At 41.2% G+C, this 19,579-nt stretch overlaps 1 protein-coding gene across 1 annotated transcript in view; it reads left to right on the plus strand.

The window, feature by feature from the left end:
- The first annotated feature begins 339 nt into the window (after nt 1-339).
- Nucleotides 340-19,579, plus strand: part of LOC111228781 (homer protein homolog 3-like) — a 21,456-nt gene continuing 2,216 nt past the window's right edge. Inside the window, exons 1-8 of the mRNA XM_022754812.1 lie at nt 340-784; nt 961-1,009; nt 5,277-5,433; nt 7,204-7,335; nt 7,453-7,557; nt 8,347-8,355; nt 8,648-8,781; nt 10,937-11,093. Of these exons, the coding sequence (XP_022610533.1) occupies nt 987-1,009; nt 5,277-5,433; nt 7,204-7,335; nt 7,453-7,557; nt 8,347-8,355; nt 8,648-8,781; nt 10,937-11,093 (717 nt within the window). The 5' untranslated portion in view covers nt 340-784; nt 961-986. The remainder of the gene's footprint in view (nt 785-960; nt 1,010-5,276; nt 5,434-7,203; nt 7,336-7,452; nt 7,558-8,346; nt 8,356-8,647; nt 8,782-10,936; nt 11,094-19,579) is intronic.

The raw sequence follows: 19,579 nt of genomic DNA on the forward strand, positions 1-19,579 counted from the left end.
CACCCTTTTTTACGAGTGCAGGACAGAACCACCTGCAGCTTTAACATTTCTGATGATATAAAAATCTATATTTTTATTACAGCTATACCCTGAATGTGCTGTAGTATGACTCTGAATAAGTCTTTTTAGGTCATGATTTGTCCTTCGGGACGATGCTTCATTAAGCCTTAAAACTGGCAGCTCCACGCAGACCTATAAGATCCAGTTTGCGGTATGCACACATGCAGGCTCATTGGCTGCAGGCAGGTTGACACAGTTTCGCTGCTTCACCGCCTCACAACAACTGTAGCCGCTGCTCGGAGCCTTTAGAGCCAGCAGGTGGTACTCTACTGTCGGCCAGGTCCCACTGTTGAATGCGAGCTGGATGGAGAGCTGAAAACTGGAGGCAAGGGGGGCAGAGAGCTGTGACCAGCGGGACGAGCTGAGAGGAAAGGAGAGAGCAGCTGCTGCTCCTCTGGTCTAACATGGACACAGACGGGACCGCGGTCACTTCAATCATCGAGCTCAGCCGCTCTGTCGCCCCCGGGTTGTGACTCCCCGCTCTCCGCAGAGGTATCCGGCGGACCCCGGTGACCAGGACAGGACGGTGCTGACACTTTGCAGGCTGCAGCAGGCTGTGTAGCGCCTTGCAGTAAAACCTTCCCCCCTGGAGAATAAAGCAGGAGTCTCAGCATCTGGTGGCTCAGAGGGAAAGAAAGGGGAGAGTGACTGGGATAGCAACAACGGTTTGAGTGCGGAATTATTGTTAGATAACGGACTCAACAAGGGTTTACACCGAAATGGGGTAAGTGTGGCTGGGTTAGTATTGCCTAGATTTAATTAGGCTTAAAGAGAAAATTGAGAGTTTGTTGTTGATTCAGCGGAACAAACTCTTTATAATATTTTAAAGATTAAAACTGTTGTCATTTGGACTAAGAGTTGTTGGGTTAATGCTTCAACTCTCTCCCACCTTTTTTGTAGAAAAGAAGTCTCAGTCACCTTGTAAGATGTTTCCTCACCACAGAGAAAGGTAAGAACATTTTGAGTCTGAGTTTGAACATTTACCAGCTTGGCCTTGTTTTATTTTCCCCAGATGAAATGTTTATCTCCTGCAGGCTACTTGTGACCTTGGGATGCCAACCACACATAAACCTGAAGAAAATGCCTTATGATCTTGATATGAGAGGTTAGCCTGAACTTAAGACAAAAAATCAGTTATATTAATAGTTTGAAATGATAGTAATGCTGCAACACAAAATTAAGACACTCACACACAGTATGAGTCCTGTGATGATTTTTTGCTCTGCGGCACATCTGGAGCACCGCTCTGGTTTCTTTTTCACCATTGTACTAACACAGATTCAGTTCACACTTGATGAATCTGTTCAATTAAAACCTTCATGTTCTGTGATGTTTTGACTCTGTGTGGCCCCAGAGTCTTCAGCTGATTTGATCCATAATTCTTAGTAATGACTGTACTTATGAAGCTTTTATTGAAGTTGTAACCAAAAAAAAAAGGAGGACAGGGGTGCAGAGCAGACATTAGTGAATGAAGCTGCTACTTTCCTTTAAATTTATGTCGAAACTTCTGTCTGATTTGTGGATTGTGTTTGTACTTATGTGAGAATTAATCTGTAGTAGGGCAGCTGTGAACTGCCACAGCCAGTTGTGTTGGCTGCTTACTGAAATCGGATATCGTAGTGCTGCTGTCTGTTAGATGGATTATTCAAAGACTACATAGTTGCAAGCAGCCACTTCTTTTCTTTCAGCACCAGCAGCACTGGAGGATTGGTACCGACTGATTGAAATAACAGAGGTTTCTTTGCATTCATTTAGAAATCTGTCTCTCTAATGTTTAACAGCTGCGTATAAAGGATGTAGAGATCAGATCAGAGGGTGGCAGGAGAACCTCAGTGAAGCAGATTGCGGATATTGGAGATTGTGGTAGGAATTAGTGGGGTTATCCTGAGGTGTAGCCCCTACCTCCATCCAATCACCATCAGGCTTTGTTATACTTAGGCACCCCCGCTAAGCCCTGTAGGCCACATCCATCTGCTGAGGATGAAGGTCGAGCCTCTGAAGATCGTTGAGAAATGATCGACTGCTGTCCAGTTAATAGAGACACATGCACACACATGCACACGCGCACACACACAAAAACATGAGCCCACACTGTTTTATACCTGCCTTAGGGGTGATGCAGGTTTGATTCCGGGGTGCGCTTGAGTGTTGGTGAAGTTGTGCATGTTTTTCAGGTCGATGCTGTTAGATGCCAGATATTCAGCAGGAGAGCACAGACACCAAACCTCAGGCAAGGTCAAAGCATGGTAGTAACAGGACAACTTTATAATTGAGTGTGGGACCTTTCCCTCCTTTCCCACTGCCCTTCTACGGGGCTTCACAAACATGTGAGCGATGCCCAGGCCGCAGTGACATAGTGCTAAATAAAAGTATTGGACCTCCAAGGCTAATAACCATCATTATACATACAGCTGAAACTATTAACTAGTTCCAGCTTCTCAGATGTGAAGATTTGTTGTTTTACTTTTTCTTATATGATAAAAATCTTAATTTCTATCAGACAAGACAAGCTATTTTTTTTATGTTTTTCTTTTAGGAAATCGCAGCAGTTTTCACTATTTTCTGAGGTTTTATAGACCAAAGAATTATTCAATCAATCAAGAAAATAATCATGAAAATAAACATTAGTAGCTGGACTCAATAGAATAATTACATTACTTATATTTTCAGGGAAATCTTAATGTTTTTGTAGTAAAATACTCTATCTTTATGTAACTTAAATGCATGTGATGGTTGAGAGTTAAAGGGCAGCCTCATCAAAAACGGGTCTTGGGGAGGACTACTGCATATTTGTAAAAAGTGGTATAAAGTCTTTTGTGGCTCCAGAGGGGGCTGCATGAAGTCTTCAAGTGCCACAAGTGATGTCACTTGAGGCAGTGTCGGGTTTGAAGACTATTAGATTGAAAATGCTCCTCAGCTTTGTTTCAGACTAGTAGCACGGGGCTAAAGTATCCACCACTAACATAATCCCTGACCTAACTGTTGGCAGTAAAGTTGCATTGTGGGTAATGTAGGTGTCATGTTTTCACAAGGAAGAGGAATGTTTGTAGTGAAAAAGATGATATCTCTGGTTCAGCTGTACCATCAGGAGACAGACTCCTGTCTAGATGAGTGCAGTGCTAAAGTGTTTTCATACGGGTGGATGTTTCTGCAGTTAAAGGGACATACCTCCAGTTTCATACAAGGTCATTTAAGGTCTGTAAGGTCTCTGAGGCAAGCTTTTTAAAGTGTTATTTTATCTTTTATCTTGGGTTTGACTTGAGACTTCAAATATTTGACAGAAAACCAGCATTATAAACTGGGGACATGGAGTTTGAAAGATTAGGGGTTCCTGTATTTTTGAAGTACAGCAACTTCATGGATGTATAACACTAAATCTCCACAGCGCGGCAGGCGGCTTTAAGTTATACAGCTTCCTTGTTTCGACTTGAAGAATGAACTGTATGTCAGCCTGCCATCTTCTTCATTGCTATAAATTAAAGTTATTGCATTATCTAAAAGTAGTAAAAGTCAAATTCAAATGCACACACTAAGCAGATACTTATCACTAGAAAGAGCTTCAAACAGGCTGCAATCATCTTAGTGTCTTGTCCCAGTCAGACCTCAGACCAGTGTATCAGTGGTTGTGGAAACTAAGCAGCAGATCCAGTGACAACAGGGGGGATTACTGCGAGATGAGAAGACTTATAGCGCAGGTTATTATGACACTGGAGTGCCGTCAAAATGCAACTGTTCATATCAACATCTCCACAGTCAGTCCTTGAAACGCTGCATGCGCCAGTCCGCGTAACATTTCCCTTTTATCATGATCTCCTACGGCGAGAAGACACACAGAGACCAATACTGGATTTGTGTGTCACTAATGGGGTCAGATATAAATGCACAGTGACTGGCCAAAATCACACCGTTCTACTGGGAACAGCCACAGCAATTTACAACACTGCATAGAAGAAGAGGTGTCCTGGTTTTAACCATTTCATACTTTAATTGGGCTTTTTGGAGAACATGTAGGTGAGAAGGAGGCGAGCAGCAAAGATACGAGTGAAGAACAGCAGCATCTTGTCCTGATATTAAAATCCTTGAGATGTCTAATCGATGTTGGTATCGTCACATCAGGATTGAAGTTAATAATCTGCCTCAATTGGACATTTCAAAGACAAGTGGCCCTGCATTAGGACCTTGTCAATGGTTTATTCTGTGGCTCTAGGAATGGCAGTGTTAATGTGTCAGTCCATCTATTTGGTCTACATATTGAATGGGTTGCCCTGGTGTTTGGTACAGATATCCATAGTGTCTGGAAGATTAACCGTAATGACTTTGGCGATCCCCTGACTTTTCATCCAGTGACATCACGTGGTTCATATTTTTTTTATCTCTAGTGAAAACTATTGGATGTCTCATGAAATTTGGTACACTGATTCATGTCAGAGTGAATAGGAATAACTTTGGTGACTTTTCATCCATCATGAGGTCAAAATTTCAGCAGTGAAATTTGGTCACATACTTAGATAGTTAGACAAAACCTTTGCCAGCATTATGTCATATGTACTCTGCTTTATCTTATATTTAAAGTCTGGGAATACTCAGTGCTGTAAATGTCCTGCCTGGCCTGGGCTGACTCCGGCTGAAGAGGGGAAGAGAAAGACCTTTAGCAGTCTTGCTATTCATACCACATGACGGTGGCTAAACCACCTCGCAGCACCAGTGACTTTGTTGCTTTGATGTATTTACCTCGTATCCAGGAAACATCTCTGCAAACACTGCCAGGAGCAGAGCTGAGGGTGGAGGGTGAACGACTCTGGAGACGGTTCAGAGCGTTTTAGTCAACATCATTTGCCAGTTAAGTCACAGCCCTGTATGGCGGCTGCTGAATGACGCAGGAAAAAGTGTAGGAGCGAGCCAAAGGATGATTCCAGCGTCTGTCCCTGGATGGCAGACAGACAGACGGAGATGTCTCATTATGAAAATAATCAAGGATTTCTATTTTAAGCAAAAGCGAGACAAAAAATGAACAGGATTGCACAATAATGAGCTTTAATGGAACAAGTTTGAAATGTTCAGTTTAGTCCATGCAAAAAGATTTTTGTCTTGTTTTGTAGAGTTTACAACAGTATATTCAGTCACATAAATCATATTTAATTGACCTGAAGATTTGAACTTTGACATTCCCAATCAAAAATCCTATCTCATCACCACCCCCGTGTTTCCTCCTCCAGGGAGCAGCCGATCTTCAGCGCCCGGGCCCATGTTTTCCAGATCGACCCTGCCACCAAGAGGAACTGGATCCCAGCCAGCAAGCATGCCGTCACCGTGTCCTTCTTCTATGATGCCAACCGTAATGTCTACCGCATCATCAGTGTGGGTGGGACCAAGGTGAGAAAAAAAAAATATGGTTCCACACTTTCGTAGTTGCACGCATTGTAAATGATGTATATTTCATGATTAAACACGTGTTTCTGAGGGATTTTCTCAAAGTAGTGTTACACTACAATGAGGCTGGTGGCCCTTGACATCAAGAGAGGCTTTTCAGTATTTGTAACAAAGCCAGAGGCCAAACAAAACGGGACAAACAGCAGCTTCACATTGAGTTTCCTCTGTGAGGTTAAGAAATGTGCAATAAAGGTGACTTTTAACAAATCAGCAGTCCAAGCGTCTGTCTCACAGGCCTGTGGATTTAGATTATGGGGAAGAGGCCACATCAAGCGTTGGAGTGGAGGGAGGGGGGGAGGTCTATCTGATCTCTTCTTAGCACCTCTGGTCTGACCCACATTTCTGCCTCCCAGAAGGCAGTGCGGGGCGGCAGTTGGTCGTTCAGCAGCCCAATCCTGCCAGGACTGGTGTCTGCCTCCAGAATAATCTTCACTGCTGTTGCCACCGTCCAACATGTTATGTCAAACCGTAGAAATGCCGACTGTAGAGTTCATGTAATCATTTGTTTGAGGAGAAAAAGGAGGAAAAAGCGTCCTCCCAAGCTGCTGTTGCCCTGTAAGTCCAGGATTTTAAATCAGTCCCATTATTGTAACGCTGGGGATGACGTAAAGAGGTTTATAAATAGGTCTGTTCTAATATTTTTTTCTCGTGTGCTCAGGGGGAAAGAGGTGGCTTCAGCCACTTCCCTGACAATGAGGTGATGAACCTGGTGGATTTGCCTTGTTTGTGTAACTTTACTGCTGCCCATCTTTTTGGAAGAAATATAATTGAAATTTTCCTCTGCTCTCGCTTTGAACAATAAGCGCTTGTGATGTGGCAGAACGTTGGTTTTTGATCATGTTCAAAACAGTCGCTTTTAAAAGAACAAACATGTCTCAAGGGAGAAAGAGCTTGAAAATAGCTGATAGCCAGTGATCCTAGTGGAGAATTAATGCTCCACAAATGTCACAGTAAGCACAAATGTTTTCCTGTGTTCTTCACTTTTCTAGCAAACATGTGAAACATCATGTTATCTCAGTGTTGACGAGGTTTGTGCAGGTGAAATAATCAAATTACGATGCATCTGTTTAAACTTTTATTCCCCCCCCCAAAAAAAGAAGACATTTTTAGGTAGATAATTCAATAAAACTGGTGATTTCTGCAGTTAACCAGATGTAAAATGGAAAATATGTCGATCAGGGAAGAACTGTTTAAAAAAAGAATTAATATTTTATGTTTAAGTCATCATAGTATATTTTTTTCTTTACATTTTGCTGTTGCTTTCCTGTTCAAGAGTAAAGAATTTATCAAACAAAAAAAAGAAAAAGACTAGTGCGCACAGAAGATGCTATAGTGTCACGGTGTCTGAAACAGGCCAAGTGTTGTGAAAAAATTAGCTAAAACATGGAGGTTAGGAACTATTGAGTATCTCTGAATCTAAAAAAGCAAGAGCCTCTCCAACGTTCCTTGACTTAGGAAAAAAGCCTCCCCCAATGTCCCAAAAGGACATATTTTTAGCAAACAACAAAATTATATTAACAAATCCCAACTGCTCTGTTTCTGACCCTCTCCCGATGACTCTCCCTTTAGCAAAAAGAAAAAACTACATCGCCGTCACATTTCTCTGACGCTCTCACTCACTAAGACTTTGTTTGTTTGTTTTATGCGTCTAAACTCCCAGAATCCTCTGGATCTCTTATGAGATGATCCGTTTTTTTATCTCTGCATCTGCAGGCAATTATCAACTGCACTGTTACACCCAGCATGACGTTCACCAAGACGTCCCAGAAGTTTGGTCAGTGGGCTGACAGCAGGGCCAACACTGTCTATGGTCTGGGTTTTGCTACGGAACAACAGCTGCACCAGGTAAATGATACCAAAGTTAAAGCACTGAAAAATACTTCCCTTTTCACTCACCGTACATTTCCAGTGATTAACGAGTGAAACAGTTAACCGGTTTATCACTTGTACCCTTTTGAAAAGTTTTCAGAGAAGTTTAAGGAGGTGAAAGATGCAGCTCGTCTGGCGCGAGAAAAGTCGCAGGATAAAGAACTGGCCAACACAGCGCTGAGCATCGCTGCTCCTCAGGTGAGCTCTGCCCTTTTTAGAGAACAACATGAACAAAACATGAAAGTAGAGCGAGACTCTGCAGGTATCAAGCAGAGAGTGTAAATGTGAAAAATTTGTCATGATACACAGAAATAACCAGCCACGCATTTTTGGCATTTTGGGATTGGGGAGACACTGCGAGCGCAGGCCAAGGTTAGATGAATACACCTGTGTTACTCTGCAGCAGTTCAGCTATTAGACAGGGCCGCTGTGATTGACTCAAAGGAGGGATGGAGAGAAAGGAAAGAAAGGCAAGGGAAAGATGAGCTGGGTCACTTGTCTCGGAGGGAAGTGAAAGTGAGGAAAACTAGGACGGTGGTAAAATTATCCCGTGCTGCTCAGCAGTGCACCTCATCCGCATTTTCTCCACCCACTGCTACTGAGCCTTCGTCTCAAACACTGTAATGATGAAAATGTAATCAGCTCAGGGCTCTTTTGATCAATAGAGAATAATTACCCATCAGTCACATCTGCTTGGTCATGAGGAACATACCCATTTCCTTTCAATTCTACAGCTGAACAGATTCCAAGTGATGTCTCTCACTCCACGTCTTTATCGATTTAATGAACACATCGGAGAAGCCAAAGCTCCAGAAAATTGCCAACTACGTCAATTAATTGTACTTGATTCTTGCTAAGTGTCAGTAACTGATCATACAGCCAAGTATGACTCTGATTGTGATATTCTGCAAAGGTCATTATGTATGGTGTGCCTTGTGTTGATATGTTTCTTTGTCTGTTTTTCTACCTGATGGATTTCCTCTCTAGTTCTCACAGGTGAGTCTTCCATTATTGCTTTGACTATGTATCATCTGGCACCATGCGAAACAGAAACTGTCATTTAAAGCACAAAAGAATACAATATGTGTGTAAATACACTCTGAAAATCTGTCTAAAGTTTTTTTTAGGAGTAGTTCTGCTCTATATTTTAACTTTATTTGCATGTGTTTAATTAAAATATCTGGACTAAAAGTAGTTCTCATGAGCAGCTTGTCTCCTCTCTCAATAATCTGCTTTGTTATAATGATGTGTGTTATTAGGAGAGTACATTTACTGATGTGTTTCTCAGGACCTCTCTGATGAACTCCAGTCTCCACCTGTGATGTGTGTGAACGGACCGGAGGACAAGCTGTTCCGCAGCCAGAGCGCGGACATCACCCTGTCTTCTGAGAAGGAACGTATTAAAAAGATGCTCTCTGAAGGGTAACCAAGTTATAAACACTCTCTCTCACACACACACACACACACACACACACACACGCACACGCACACGCACGCACACGCACGCACGCACGCACGCACCAACATAATAGAAACCAAAGAGACCACAAACTCCTCTGATGTGAGTCCAATCTCACCTTCTGTTCAAACAGTTGATCACTGATTAGAAACAAGAGGTTAAACCTTTCATATGTAAAATGTTCTCGCTTTATCCATCGCCCACAAACATGTGTCTCTTAGCTTTCATCAGTGGATGGAGCTGCTCAGTTGTCATGGAGACGGTTAAGTTGCTGTCACATGACCTAACCATCCTCCACGACGTCTGAGCAAACCCCTGATGTCGCTGAAAGCTCCAGTAAATTTTAAGAAAATGGTCTGTGTCTTAAGAAGTTTTTGTTAAATGTGTGGAATTACTCTACAGTGTATTATCATTAAAAGAGTAAGTCAACATTTTTGGGTAATTCATTTATTCATTTTTTTGGCGAGAGTAAGATGAGAAGATTGATGCCACTCATGTGACTGTGCGCTGAATATGAAGCTTAAATGTACTGGCATTGGCATTTAGGATTCACATTGTTGAGACATGATGTAAATTGTTGTCGGGTTTGTGAAAGACTAAAGATCCTTTGGACATTTGCAACATTATAGTGCACCAATAGTCATCTTAACAAACAAGTTCATCTTCACCATGGGACCAGTCTTCACACTGCAGTTTGGAAAATACACGATTTTGTCCACGGTAATTTTAACACCAGCTGAACTAAGCTGAGGTTGTTACAGATTCCATGTGATCAATACTATTGATGGCATTTACACAGGTAATCCGTTACCTTTTAACATCCACCTTCCCAGCAGTGAGGCGGGTGATTCCATTTGTTTAAGCTCTTGAGGACATGAAGAGGCCACTGTTGAGGTGACTCACACATAGCATCAAATAAGGCTTGTAAACACCCCTTCATTCAGTCCTTTGAGCCACACACAATGCTTTTACATCCTACAGTTCAATTATTACAACAGAAAGCTGCTCTTGAATAGTTACCATGGTAAACTGTTGCCATGTGACAACCTCAAGCTTTGCAGATGTAGAGGGATAGAGCGAAGGCGAAGGCTCGGAGATGAAGAGCAGCTGATCTTTTCTGCAGATTGTAGAAAAAAAAGATAGAAATGGATCACGTTTATTGATCTCATATGTCTCCTATGTATTTTTACAATCAAGTGACATGTACAGTAAGTGCAGCTATAAACAGGCTTTATATAAATGAATGTATGTGGAACCAAGGTCAGCAGGAAAGTATCATTGTAATGGGAAAACAACTACACAAAAGAGACTCCTAACGTCAAATCATCTTGGTCAAAGAGCACAGCCACTATCCTCTACTTCTTTGTTCCCTGATGCTCACAAATGTCTTAAATTTGATGATCCAGCTTGGTTTAAGACATGTCAGTTACTCTAATGTCTTTGTAAAAAGTAGCCTTTGCATTTGAGTCTGTTAATAAAGATGACTTTCGATAGTCAACCCTCCAGGATTACTGTTTGGTCTTGTTTGGGCGTTTTTAATGAGTGTATCTTTGCTTTGTAACAAGACCTGTAAAATGACCTTCCCTCTGGGCCGTAGGTGTGCTGCTGCAGGCTGCAGCCCACGGTTCAACCTCCTTAACTGTGTTCCAGAGGCTTGGTGCTCGTGTTAAACAGGCCAGCAGTGTTTCATCATGTTCCAAAGTTTTGGCAGCGGGAAACTTTGGCTGTTACTACACAACAAGCGATAGTATTCAGCCTCATGTTGCTATGTTTTAAACAAGACTCAGGTTTTAACAGTAAACTCAGATGGCCCTACCTGCCCTGGGTAGACAAGATGTGGCAGGTTTTCATTCCAGTCAAAGACACAACAAGCAGCTGTAAGTGCAGAAATTATAATTAGTGAAATTAATCACTATAGTCAGGAAGAGAGCTTTCCATCCTATCAAAATTATAAATGTTCAAATACACATTTTTTCTGAGTACTTCAAGGACTCCTCGTCCATGTTGCCTCAAATATGTGTAATAATTATGTGCCATATAAGCCATACTATCATAAGATAAGATATGCATCATTTAATGTGTATCACTTGTTTAAGGTTTTGTGTTTGTGTTTTTCAGGTCTATTTGTGAGATGAACCTGGAAGCTGAGCTCTTCACTCTGCAGGACAGCAACTCCAAGCTGGTGGCAGCTTTGCACGAGGCTAATGCTAATGTGGAGCAGTGGAAGAAGCAGCTGGCAGCGTATCAGGAGGAGACGGAGAGGCTGCGAGAACAGGTGGGCCTCTACTGTATTCAGTCTGGCACTCAGGCACACAGGGCACATTGACGGTGCTCTGTGTAAGTGTGTTTACCCTGAGCACTGAATTAGCCTTTATCAAAAATATTCATTCAAATGCAAAACACACCCCAGAGCTTCATGTCAGCCATCTCCCAAACAGCCAGCAAACAATGACCACAGCATTACTCCGAACAGATTATTTTAATTTTCCGAAGCCAAACTGCTGCATTAGTAGGTTCACAACTGCAAGATAAAACATCCGTGTGTTTGCATAAATGACAAACCTCAGGTAGTTCATCAGTGAGCAGAGGTAGAAAAGTGTTATTGCTTTCACGTCCTAAAAGTAATTAAATATGTCTTGTCATATATTAAACTGATTTTACTTAGAAATCACTACATGGATGCTAAGTCCAGAGTGTCGCTTTTATAAACCTAATGGTTTAGAGCTGCTTTTTGCTACAACAGCAGACACACAGCGGGTTGAGGGTAGAGCACCAGTTCGCATTTTGAAGTGAACCCCAAATGACCCCCGATGTATCATCAGTGTGTGAGTGTGTCTGTGTATGGTTGAAAAGCACTAAATGTGTAGGAAGAAAAGCGCTGTAAGAATATTTGTGTGTGAATGTGTACAGTCCAAGCATTAGTTTTTATATCAGCTGTAAAAAATGATATTTTCAATTATTTCCTGGAAGTTTTTGTATATAGTTGATACCTAAAAGACAAACATGTAAAATTACCCACTTTGTCCAAATGTTACATAAAACTCAACAATCGGTCAAAATGTTCACTTTTGGTTGAAGTAAGTGAACAGAGATTTCTTTGAAAGGTTTTTTTTTTTTCAGTTTGGTCGTTCAAATAACACTTTAGTCTCGTATAAACTGTCTCATGAAAATAACTGAGTTTAGTTACTGAGTATCAGAACAAATATTACTGTATAAACACACAGAAAACTGACAACACAGGGGCTCGGGTTAGAAAGATGACACAGCAGTATGTCAGTGGAAATGAAATTATAAATGTAAATCGATCAGTAGACCCAGATCCTCTATGGAGGGTGGAGATGGAGAAATTCAGAACATTTCTTCCATTGTCAAAAGGTGAATTACAAACTTTAAATTGCCCATGGGTGTGCGTTAGACCCGTAACAGACCCAAAACAGGATAAGTGGTTTGGGTGGATGGATTGATTAAAACTTTTTAGAAACATTGCCCTCAGTGCCGTGTTTCTAGTAGCAGAGTTGCACGTAGAAAAAGATCAGTTCAAAGATGAGACACAGTTGGTTAATGAGAAATTAAATTGGGCCAAAAAAGCAATTCAAGCATTATTGAGTCAAACACTGAAAAGTAGTTGTTCCCTCTTGTGGCTCCTGAAGTCCTTTGGCCTTTGTGTTCAGCCAAGTCCTTGTTCATTCTGTAGGAACCTGCAGGGCCGAAGCTGATGGTTAAGGTCACACCTAATTATCAATGCTGGAGCTGTGAAGCTCTGTAACAAGAACAGACACTCGGGTTATTGCAGAAGAAAAGCTTTTCTCAAACAAGAACAAGGTGAAGCTGACGGGACACAGTCTGTCAATCTGTTGCTTTCAGTAACGACAGCTGCACATCTTTCTCTGCAGAGGAAGGTCATGCTGGTTTTGATTGGGCCGTCGCTTTCACACACTTCATTTCCTTGGTTTTGAAGTACCCAGAAAAAGAAGGACAAGTTAGAGAGGCCGGTAACACACTTCATCATTCTTTGACGTGACTTGTGCTGCAGGCGTTTCCCCTGCAAAGCTTTAATCAAGGTGTTCTCTGCTGGTTGAACCGGTTCACTGCCGTATGTACACGGCAATGTCACATTTCACCACGAGGGAGTTTGGTCCACATACACTGAGCCTCAGGAGGGTTTTACACTTGAATTACCTTTCAGGTTCCAGTGGATGCAGACGCCCCCACCCCCCTCCCATCCCCACTCATCAATAAAAGGTATTTTCACCTTTGCTGGGAGCTGATTCCTCAAGGAACGACCTCGCCTCAGGCTTACAATTACAAACCCGTCTGATTCAACGCTTTAATACGTTGATCCCTCTCAGTTATAGCCCGGCTCTACAGTATCGATCACTGCTTTTGAATTCTCTAACAATCGTCTGGTATTTCAACAGTTTTAACCATTTTGGTCCAAATGAATTCATACGAGTGAGATACTGTTTCCTTCAGCCTAAGTTCTTTGTATCGGAGGAAGGGGACCAGGTGGCTGAAAATGGTTCACGTCTCTGGGGTGGTGTGAGAGGGAGAGGGGTTTGTAGGACAGCAATATCCTACTTTCAATGCCCCAGTTAGGAAAAAATGAAAAATCACCAGAGGGAGCTGGCATCTACTCGGTTCTCCTTTTTTTTTTTTTTTTTTTTTTTTTTTTTTTTTTCTTCTTCTTCTTCTTTCTAGTCTCAACCATACATGGTTTAAAATAATCCAGCCTGTCTCTGTCAGACACGGGGGCATTTTTAGAGGAGTCTGTTTCTCTCTGATTCATGGGGCCCAGATGACTCTGCAGTGAGGATCTCACTCCTGTTTACCTGATAATGGTGATCATCTGCCTGTTGACGAATCCTAGTTACAAATTATAACTTGTAGTTACAGTCAAAAAAAAAAAAGAGTCAAAATAAGCAGATAAGATTGGAAGAATGTCACTGAAAATTGTCACAAAGAAACTGAATCCTGTAGAGTATTATTAGCTGTTTGGCTGTGACAACCCCACAGTCTAGTGTTGAGAGCTCGTCTGTAGATCAGAGACTTACAGAAGTACAGCAGTTTGTAATCATGTTCATTTTGCGCAACATTTTTCTATCATTTTTCTATTATGACGTTAACCACAATCTTCAAACTTCAGCTTAGATTTCAACATAGTAAATGACTAATAGTCAACATGAAATTCAACAGTGACTAATTGATTCACCCTAACCATAACCCTTGACACCATCTAGGTTTATTTTTAATAGTAAGTAAATAAAGATTTACATATATAGCACTTTTTAAAAAAAAAAATACAAAATGCTTCACAATAAATGCATTTAGCAAGGAAATATCAAACAAACCCAAGAGCAACAAAATAGAGTTGACAAAGCAGAAATAACATCAAATTGACCATCAAAAATAAATCAATTGGTTTGGATGACCTAATAGTGAGATGGAAACTATTTCAGACTTTGGGCGGACATCCAGTAGACACTGGTTAGCTGACCTGAGAGTCTGAAGTGCCTTATTGGGAATAACTAAGTTTATGTAAATGTCATGTTGACTTTAATCTTTGAAGAATTCTGTGTGGATCTGAGAGTGACCCAACGTCTGTCCGTGTGTGTGTGTGTGTGTGTGTGTGTGTGTGTGTGTGTGTGTGTGTGTGTGTGTGTGTGTGTGTGTGTGTGTGTGTGTGTGTGTGTGTGTGTGTGTGTGTGTTTATGTTTATTTTTTTTAAATTGTGTCGGGATTTGTTGAAAGACTAAAGATCCTCTTGGTACATTTGCAACATTATATTGCACAATAGTTCATTCTCTAACAGAACAAAGTTCATCTTCACCATGGGACCAGTCTTCACACTGCCAGTGTTGGAAAATACACGATTTCTGTCCACCTACGGTAATTTTAACACCAGCTGAACTTAAGCTGAGGTTTTACAGATCTTCATGTGGATCATTACTATTGATTGCATTTACACAGGTAATCCGTTACTTTTACCATCCACCTTCCAGCATTGAGGCGTGGTGATTCCATTTGTTTAAGCTTCAGTTGGGACAGTGAAGAGGCCACTGTTGAGGTGACTCACACATAGCATCAAATAAGGCTTGTAACACCCCCTTCATTCAGTCCTTTGAGCCACACACAATGCTTTTACATCCCTACAGTTCAATTATTACACAGAAAGTGCTTCTTGAATAGTTACCATGGTGAAACTGTTGCCATGTGACAACCTCAAGCTTTGCAGATGTAGAGGGATAAGAGCGAAGCGGAAGGGCTCGGAGATGAAGAGCAGCTGATACTTTTCTGCAGATTGTAGAAAAAAAAGATAGAAATGGATCACGTTTATTGATCTCATATGTCTCCTATGTATTTTTACAATCAAGTGACATGTACAGTAGTGCAGCTATAAACGGCTTTATATAAATGAATGTAGTGGGGAACCAAGGTCAGCAGGAAAGTATCATTTGTTAATGGGAAAACAACTACACAAAAAGAGACTCCTAACGTCAAATCATCTTGGTCAAAGAGCACAGCACTATCCTCTACTTCTTTGTTCCCTGATGCTCACAAATGTCTTAAATTTGATGATCCAGCTTGTGTTAAGACATTGTCAGTTACTCTAATGTCTTTGTAAAAAGTAGCCTTTGCATTTGAGTCTGTTAACAAAGATGACTTTCGAATAGTCAACCTCCAGGATACTGTTTGGTCTTGTTTGGGCGTTTTTAATGAGTGTATCTTTGCTTTGTAACAAGACCTGTAAAATGACCTTCCCTGCTGGCCGTAGGTTTGCTGCTGCAGGCTGCAGCCCACGTTCAACCTCCTTAAAACTGTGTTTCCAGAGGCTTGGTGCTCGTGTTAAAACAGGCCAGCATGTTTCATCATTGTTCCAAATTTTGGCAGCGGGAAACTTTGGCTGTTACTGTACCACAAACAAGCGATTAGTATTCAGCCTCATGTTGCTATGTTTAAACAAGACTCAGGTTTTAACAGTAAACTCAGATGGCCCTACCTGCCCTGGTATGACAAGATGTGGCAGGTTTCATTCCAGTCAAAGAACAAACAAAGCAGCTGTAAGTGCGAGAAATTATAATTAGTGAAATTAAACCTATAGTCAGAAGAGAGCTTTCCTATCCTATCAAAATTATAAATGTTCAAATACACATCTTTTTCTGAGTCACTTCAAGGACTCCTCGTCCATGTGCCTCAATATGTGTTAATAATTATGTGCCATATAAGCCATATATCATAAGATAAGATATGCATCATTTAATGTGTATCACTTGTTTAAGGTTTTGTGTTTGTGTTTTCAGGTCCATTTGTGAGATGAAACCTGGAAGCTTGAGCTCTTCACTCTGCAGGACAGCAACTCCAAGCTATGGTGGGCAGCTTGCACGAGGGAATGCTAATGTGGAGCAGTGGAAGAAGCAGCTGGCAGCGTATCAGGAGGAGACGGGAGAGGCTGCGAGAACAGGTGGGCCTCTACTGTATTCAGGTCTGGCACTCAGGCACCAGGGCACATTGACGGTGCTCTGTGGTAAGTGTGTTTTCCCTGAGCACTGAATTAGCCTTTATCAAAAATATTCATTTCAAATGCAAACACACCCCAGAGCTTCATGCTCTCAGCCATCTCCCCAAACAGCCAGCAAACAATGACCACAGCATTTACTCGGAACAGATTATTTTAATTTTCCGAAGCCAAACTGCTGCAATTAGTAGGTTCACAACTGCAAGATAACAAAATTCCGTGTGTTTGCATAAATGACAAACCTCAGTAGTTCATCAGTGAGCAGAGATAGAAAAGTGTTATTGCTTTCACGTCCTAAAGTAATTAAATATGTCTTGTCATAATTAAAACTGATTTTACTTAGAAATCACTACATGGATGCTAAGTGCCAGAGTGTCGCTTTTATAAACCTAATGGTTTAGAGCTGCTTTTTGCTACAACAGCAGACACACAGCGGTGAGGGTAGAGCACCAGTTCGCATTTTGAAGTTGAACCCCAAAATCTGACCCCGATGTATCATCAGTGTGTGGTGTGTCTGTGGTATGGTTGAAAAGCACTAAATGTGTAGGAAGAAAAGCGCTGTAAGAGATATTTGTGTGTGAATGTGTACAGTCCAAAGCATTAGTTTTATATCAGCTGTAAAAAAATGATATTTTTCCAATTATTTCCTGGAAGTTTTTGTATATAGTTGATACCTAAAAGAACAAACTGTAAAAATTACCCACTTTGTCCAAATGTTACATAAAACTCAACAATCGGTCAAAATGTTCCATTTTGGTTGAAGTAAGTGAACAGAGATTTCTTTGAAAGGTTTTTTTTTTTTCAGTTTGGTCGTTCAAATAACACTTTAGTCTCGTATAAACTGTCTCATGAAAATACTTCGAGTTTAGTTTACTGAGTATCAGAACAAATATTACTGTATAAACACACAGAAAACTGACAACACAGGGGCTCGGGTTAGAAAGATGACACAGCAGTTATGTCAGTGGAAAATGAAATTATAAATGTAAATCGATCAGTAGACCCAGATCCTCTATGGAGGTGGAGATGGAGAAATTCCAGAACATTTTCTCCATTGTCAAAAGGTGATATTACAAAACTTTAAAATTTGCCCAATGGGTGTGCGTTAGACCCGTAACAGACCCAAACAGGATAAGTGGTTTGGGTGGATGGATTGATTAAAACTTTTTAGAAACATTGCCCTCAGTGGCCGTCCAGTGCTGTTTCTAGATAGCAGAGTTGTCACGTAGAAAAAGATCAGTTCAAAGATGAGACACAGTTGGTTAATGAGAAATTAAATTGGGCCAAAAAAGCAATTCAAGCATTATTGAGTAAACGACTGAAAGTAGTTGTTCCCTCTTGTGGCTCCTGAAGTCCTTTGGCCTTTGTGTTCAGCCAAGTCCTTGTTCATTATGTAGGAACCTGCAGGGCCGAAGCTGATGGTTAAGGGTCACACCTAATTATCAATGCTGGAGCTGTGAAGCTCTTGTAACAAGAAACTCACAACTCGGGTTATTGCAGAAGAAAAGCTTTTCTCAAACAAAAGAACAAGGTGAAGCTGACGGGACACAGTCTGTCAATCTGTTGCTTTCAGTAACGACAGCTTGCACATCTTTCTCTGACAGAGGAAGGTCATGCTGGTTTTGATTGGGCCGTCGCTTTCACACACTTCATTCCTTGGTTTTTGAAGAGTACCCAGGAAAAGAAGGACAAGTTAGAGAGGCCAGACTAACACACTTCATCATTCTTTGACGTGACTTGTGCTGCAGGCGTTTCCCCTGCAAAGCTTTTAATTCAAGGTTTCTCTCTGGTTGAACCGAGTTCACTGCCGTATGTACACGGCAATGTCAGACATTTCACCAGAGCGGAGTTTGCGTCCACATAACTGAGCCTCAGGAGGTTTTACACCTTGAATTACCTTTCAGGTTCCAGTGGATGCAGACGCCCACCACCCCCTTCCCATCCCCACTCATCAATAAAAGTATTTTCACCCTTTGCTGGGAGCTGATTCCTCTAAGGGAACGACCCTCGCCTCAGGCTTACAATTACAAACCCGTCTGATTCAACGCTTTAATACGTTAGATCCCTCTCAGTTATAGCCCGGCTCTACAGTATCGATCACTTTGCCTTTTGAAATTCTTCTAACATATCGTCTCGGTATTTCAACAGTTTTAACCATTTTTCGTCCAAATGAATTCATGACGAGTGAGATACTGCTTTCTCTTCAGCCCTCAAGTTTCTTCTGTATCGGAGGAAGGGGACCAGGTGCTGAAAATGGTTCACGTCTTGGTGGTGGAGTGTGAAGGGACGAGGCGTTTGAAAGGACAGCAATATCCTACTTTCAATGCCCCAGTTAGGGAAAAAATGAAAAAATCACCAGAGGAGCTGGCCATCACTGGTCTCCTTTTTTTTTTTTTTTTTTTTTCTTCTTTCTTCTCTTTCTAGTCTCAACCATACATGGTTTAAAATAAATCCAGCCTTGTCTCTGCTCAGACACGGGGCAGCTTTTAGAGGAGTCTGTTTCTCTCTGACATTCATGGGCCAGATGACTCTGCAGTGGAGGATCTCACTCCTGTTTACCTGATAATCGGTGATCATCTGCCTGTTGACGAATCCTGTACAAATTATAACTTGTAGTTACAGTCAAAAAAAAAAAAGAGTCAAAATAAGCAGATAAGATTGGAAAGAATGTCACTGAAAAATTGTCACAAAGAAACTGAATCCTGTAGAGTATTATTAGCTGTTTGGCTGTGACAACCCACAGTCTAGTGTTGAGAGCTCGTCTGTAGATCAGAGACTTACAGAAGTACAGCAGTTTGTAATCATGTTCATTTTGCGCAACATTTTTCTATCATTTTCTATTATTGACGTTAACCACAATCTTCAAACTTCAGCTTAGATTTCAACATAGTAAATGACTAATAGTCAACATGAAAAATTCAACAGTGACTAATTTATTCACCCTAACCATAACCCTTGACACCATCTAGGTTTATTTTTAATAGTAAGTAAAATAAAGATTTACATATATAGCACTTTTTAAAAAAAAAAAATACAAAATGCTTCACAATAAATGCCATTTAGCAAGAGAAAAATCACAAACAAACCCAAGAGGCAACAAAATAGAGTTGACAAAGCAGAAATAAACACAAATTGACCCAAAAATAATGTCCGTGTGCTGTGGTGTGTCGTGTTGTGTGTGTGTGTGTAGTGTGTGTGTCGTGATGACTGTGTGTGTGTGTGTGTGTGTGTGTGTGTTGACACCCTGT

This window comes from Seriola dumerili, unplaced genomic scaffold (assembly GCF_002260705.1).
Source record: "Seriola dumerili isolate Sdu_G_001 unplaced genomic scaffold, Sdu_1.0 BDQW01000226.1, whole genome shotgun sequence".
NCBI lineage: Eukaryota > Metazoa > Chordata > Actinopteri > Carangiformes > Carangidae > Seriola > Seriola dumerili.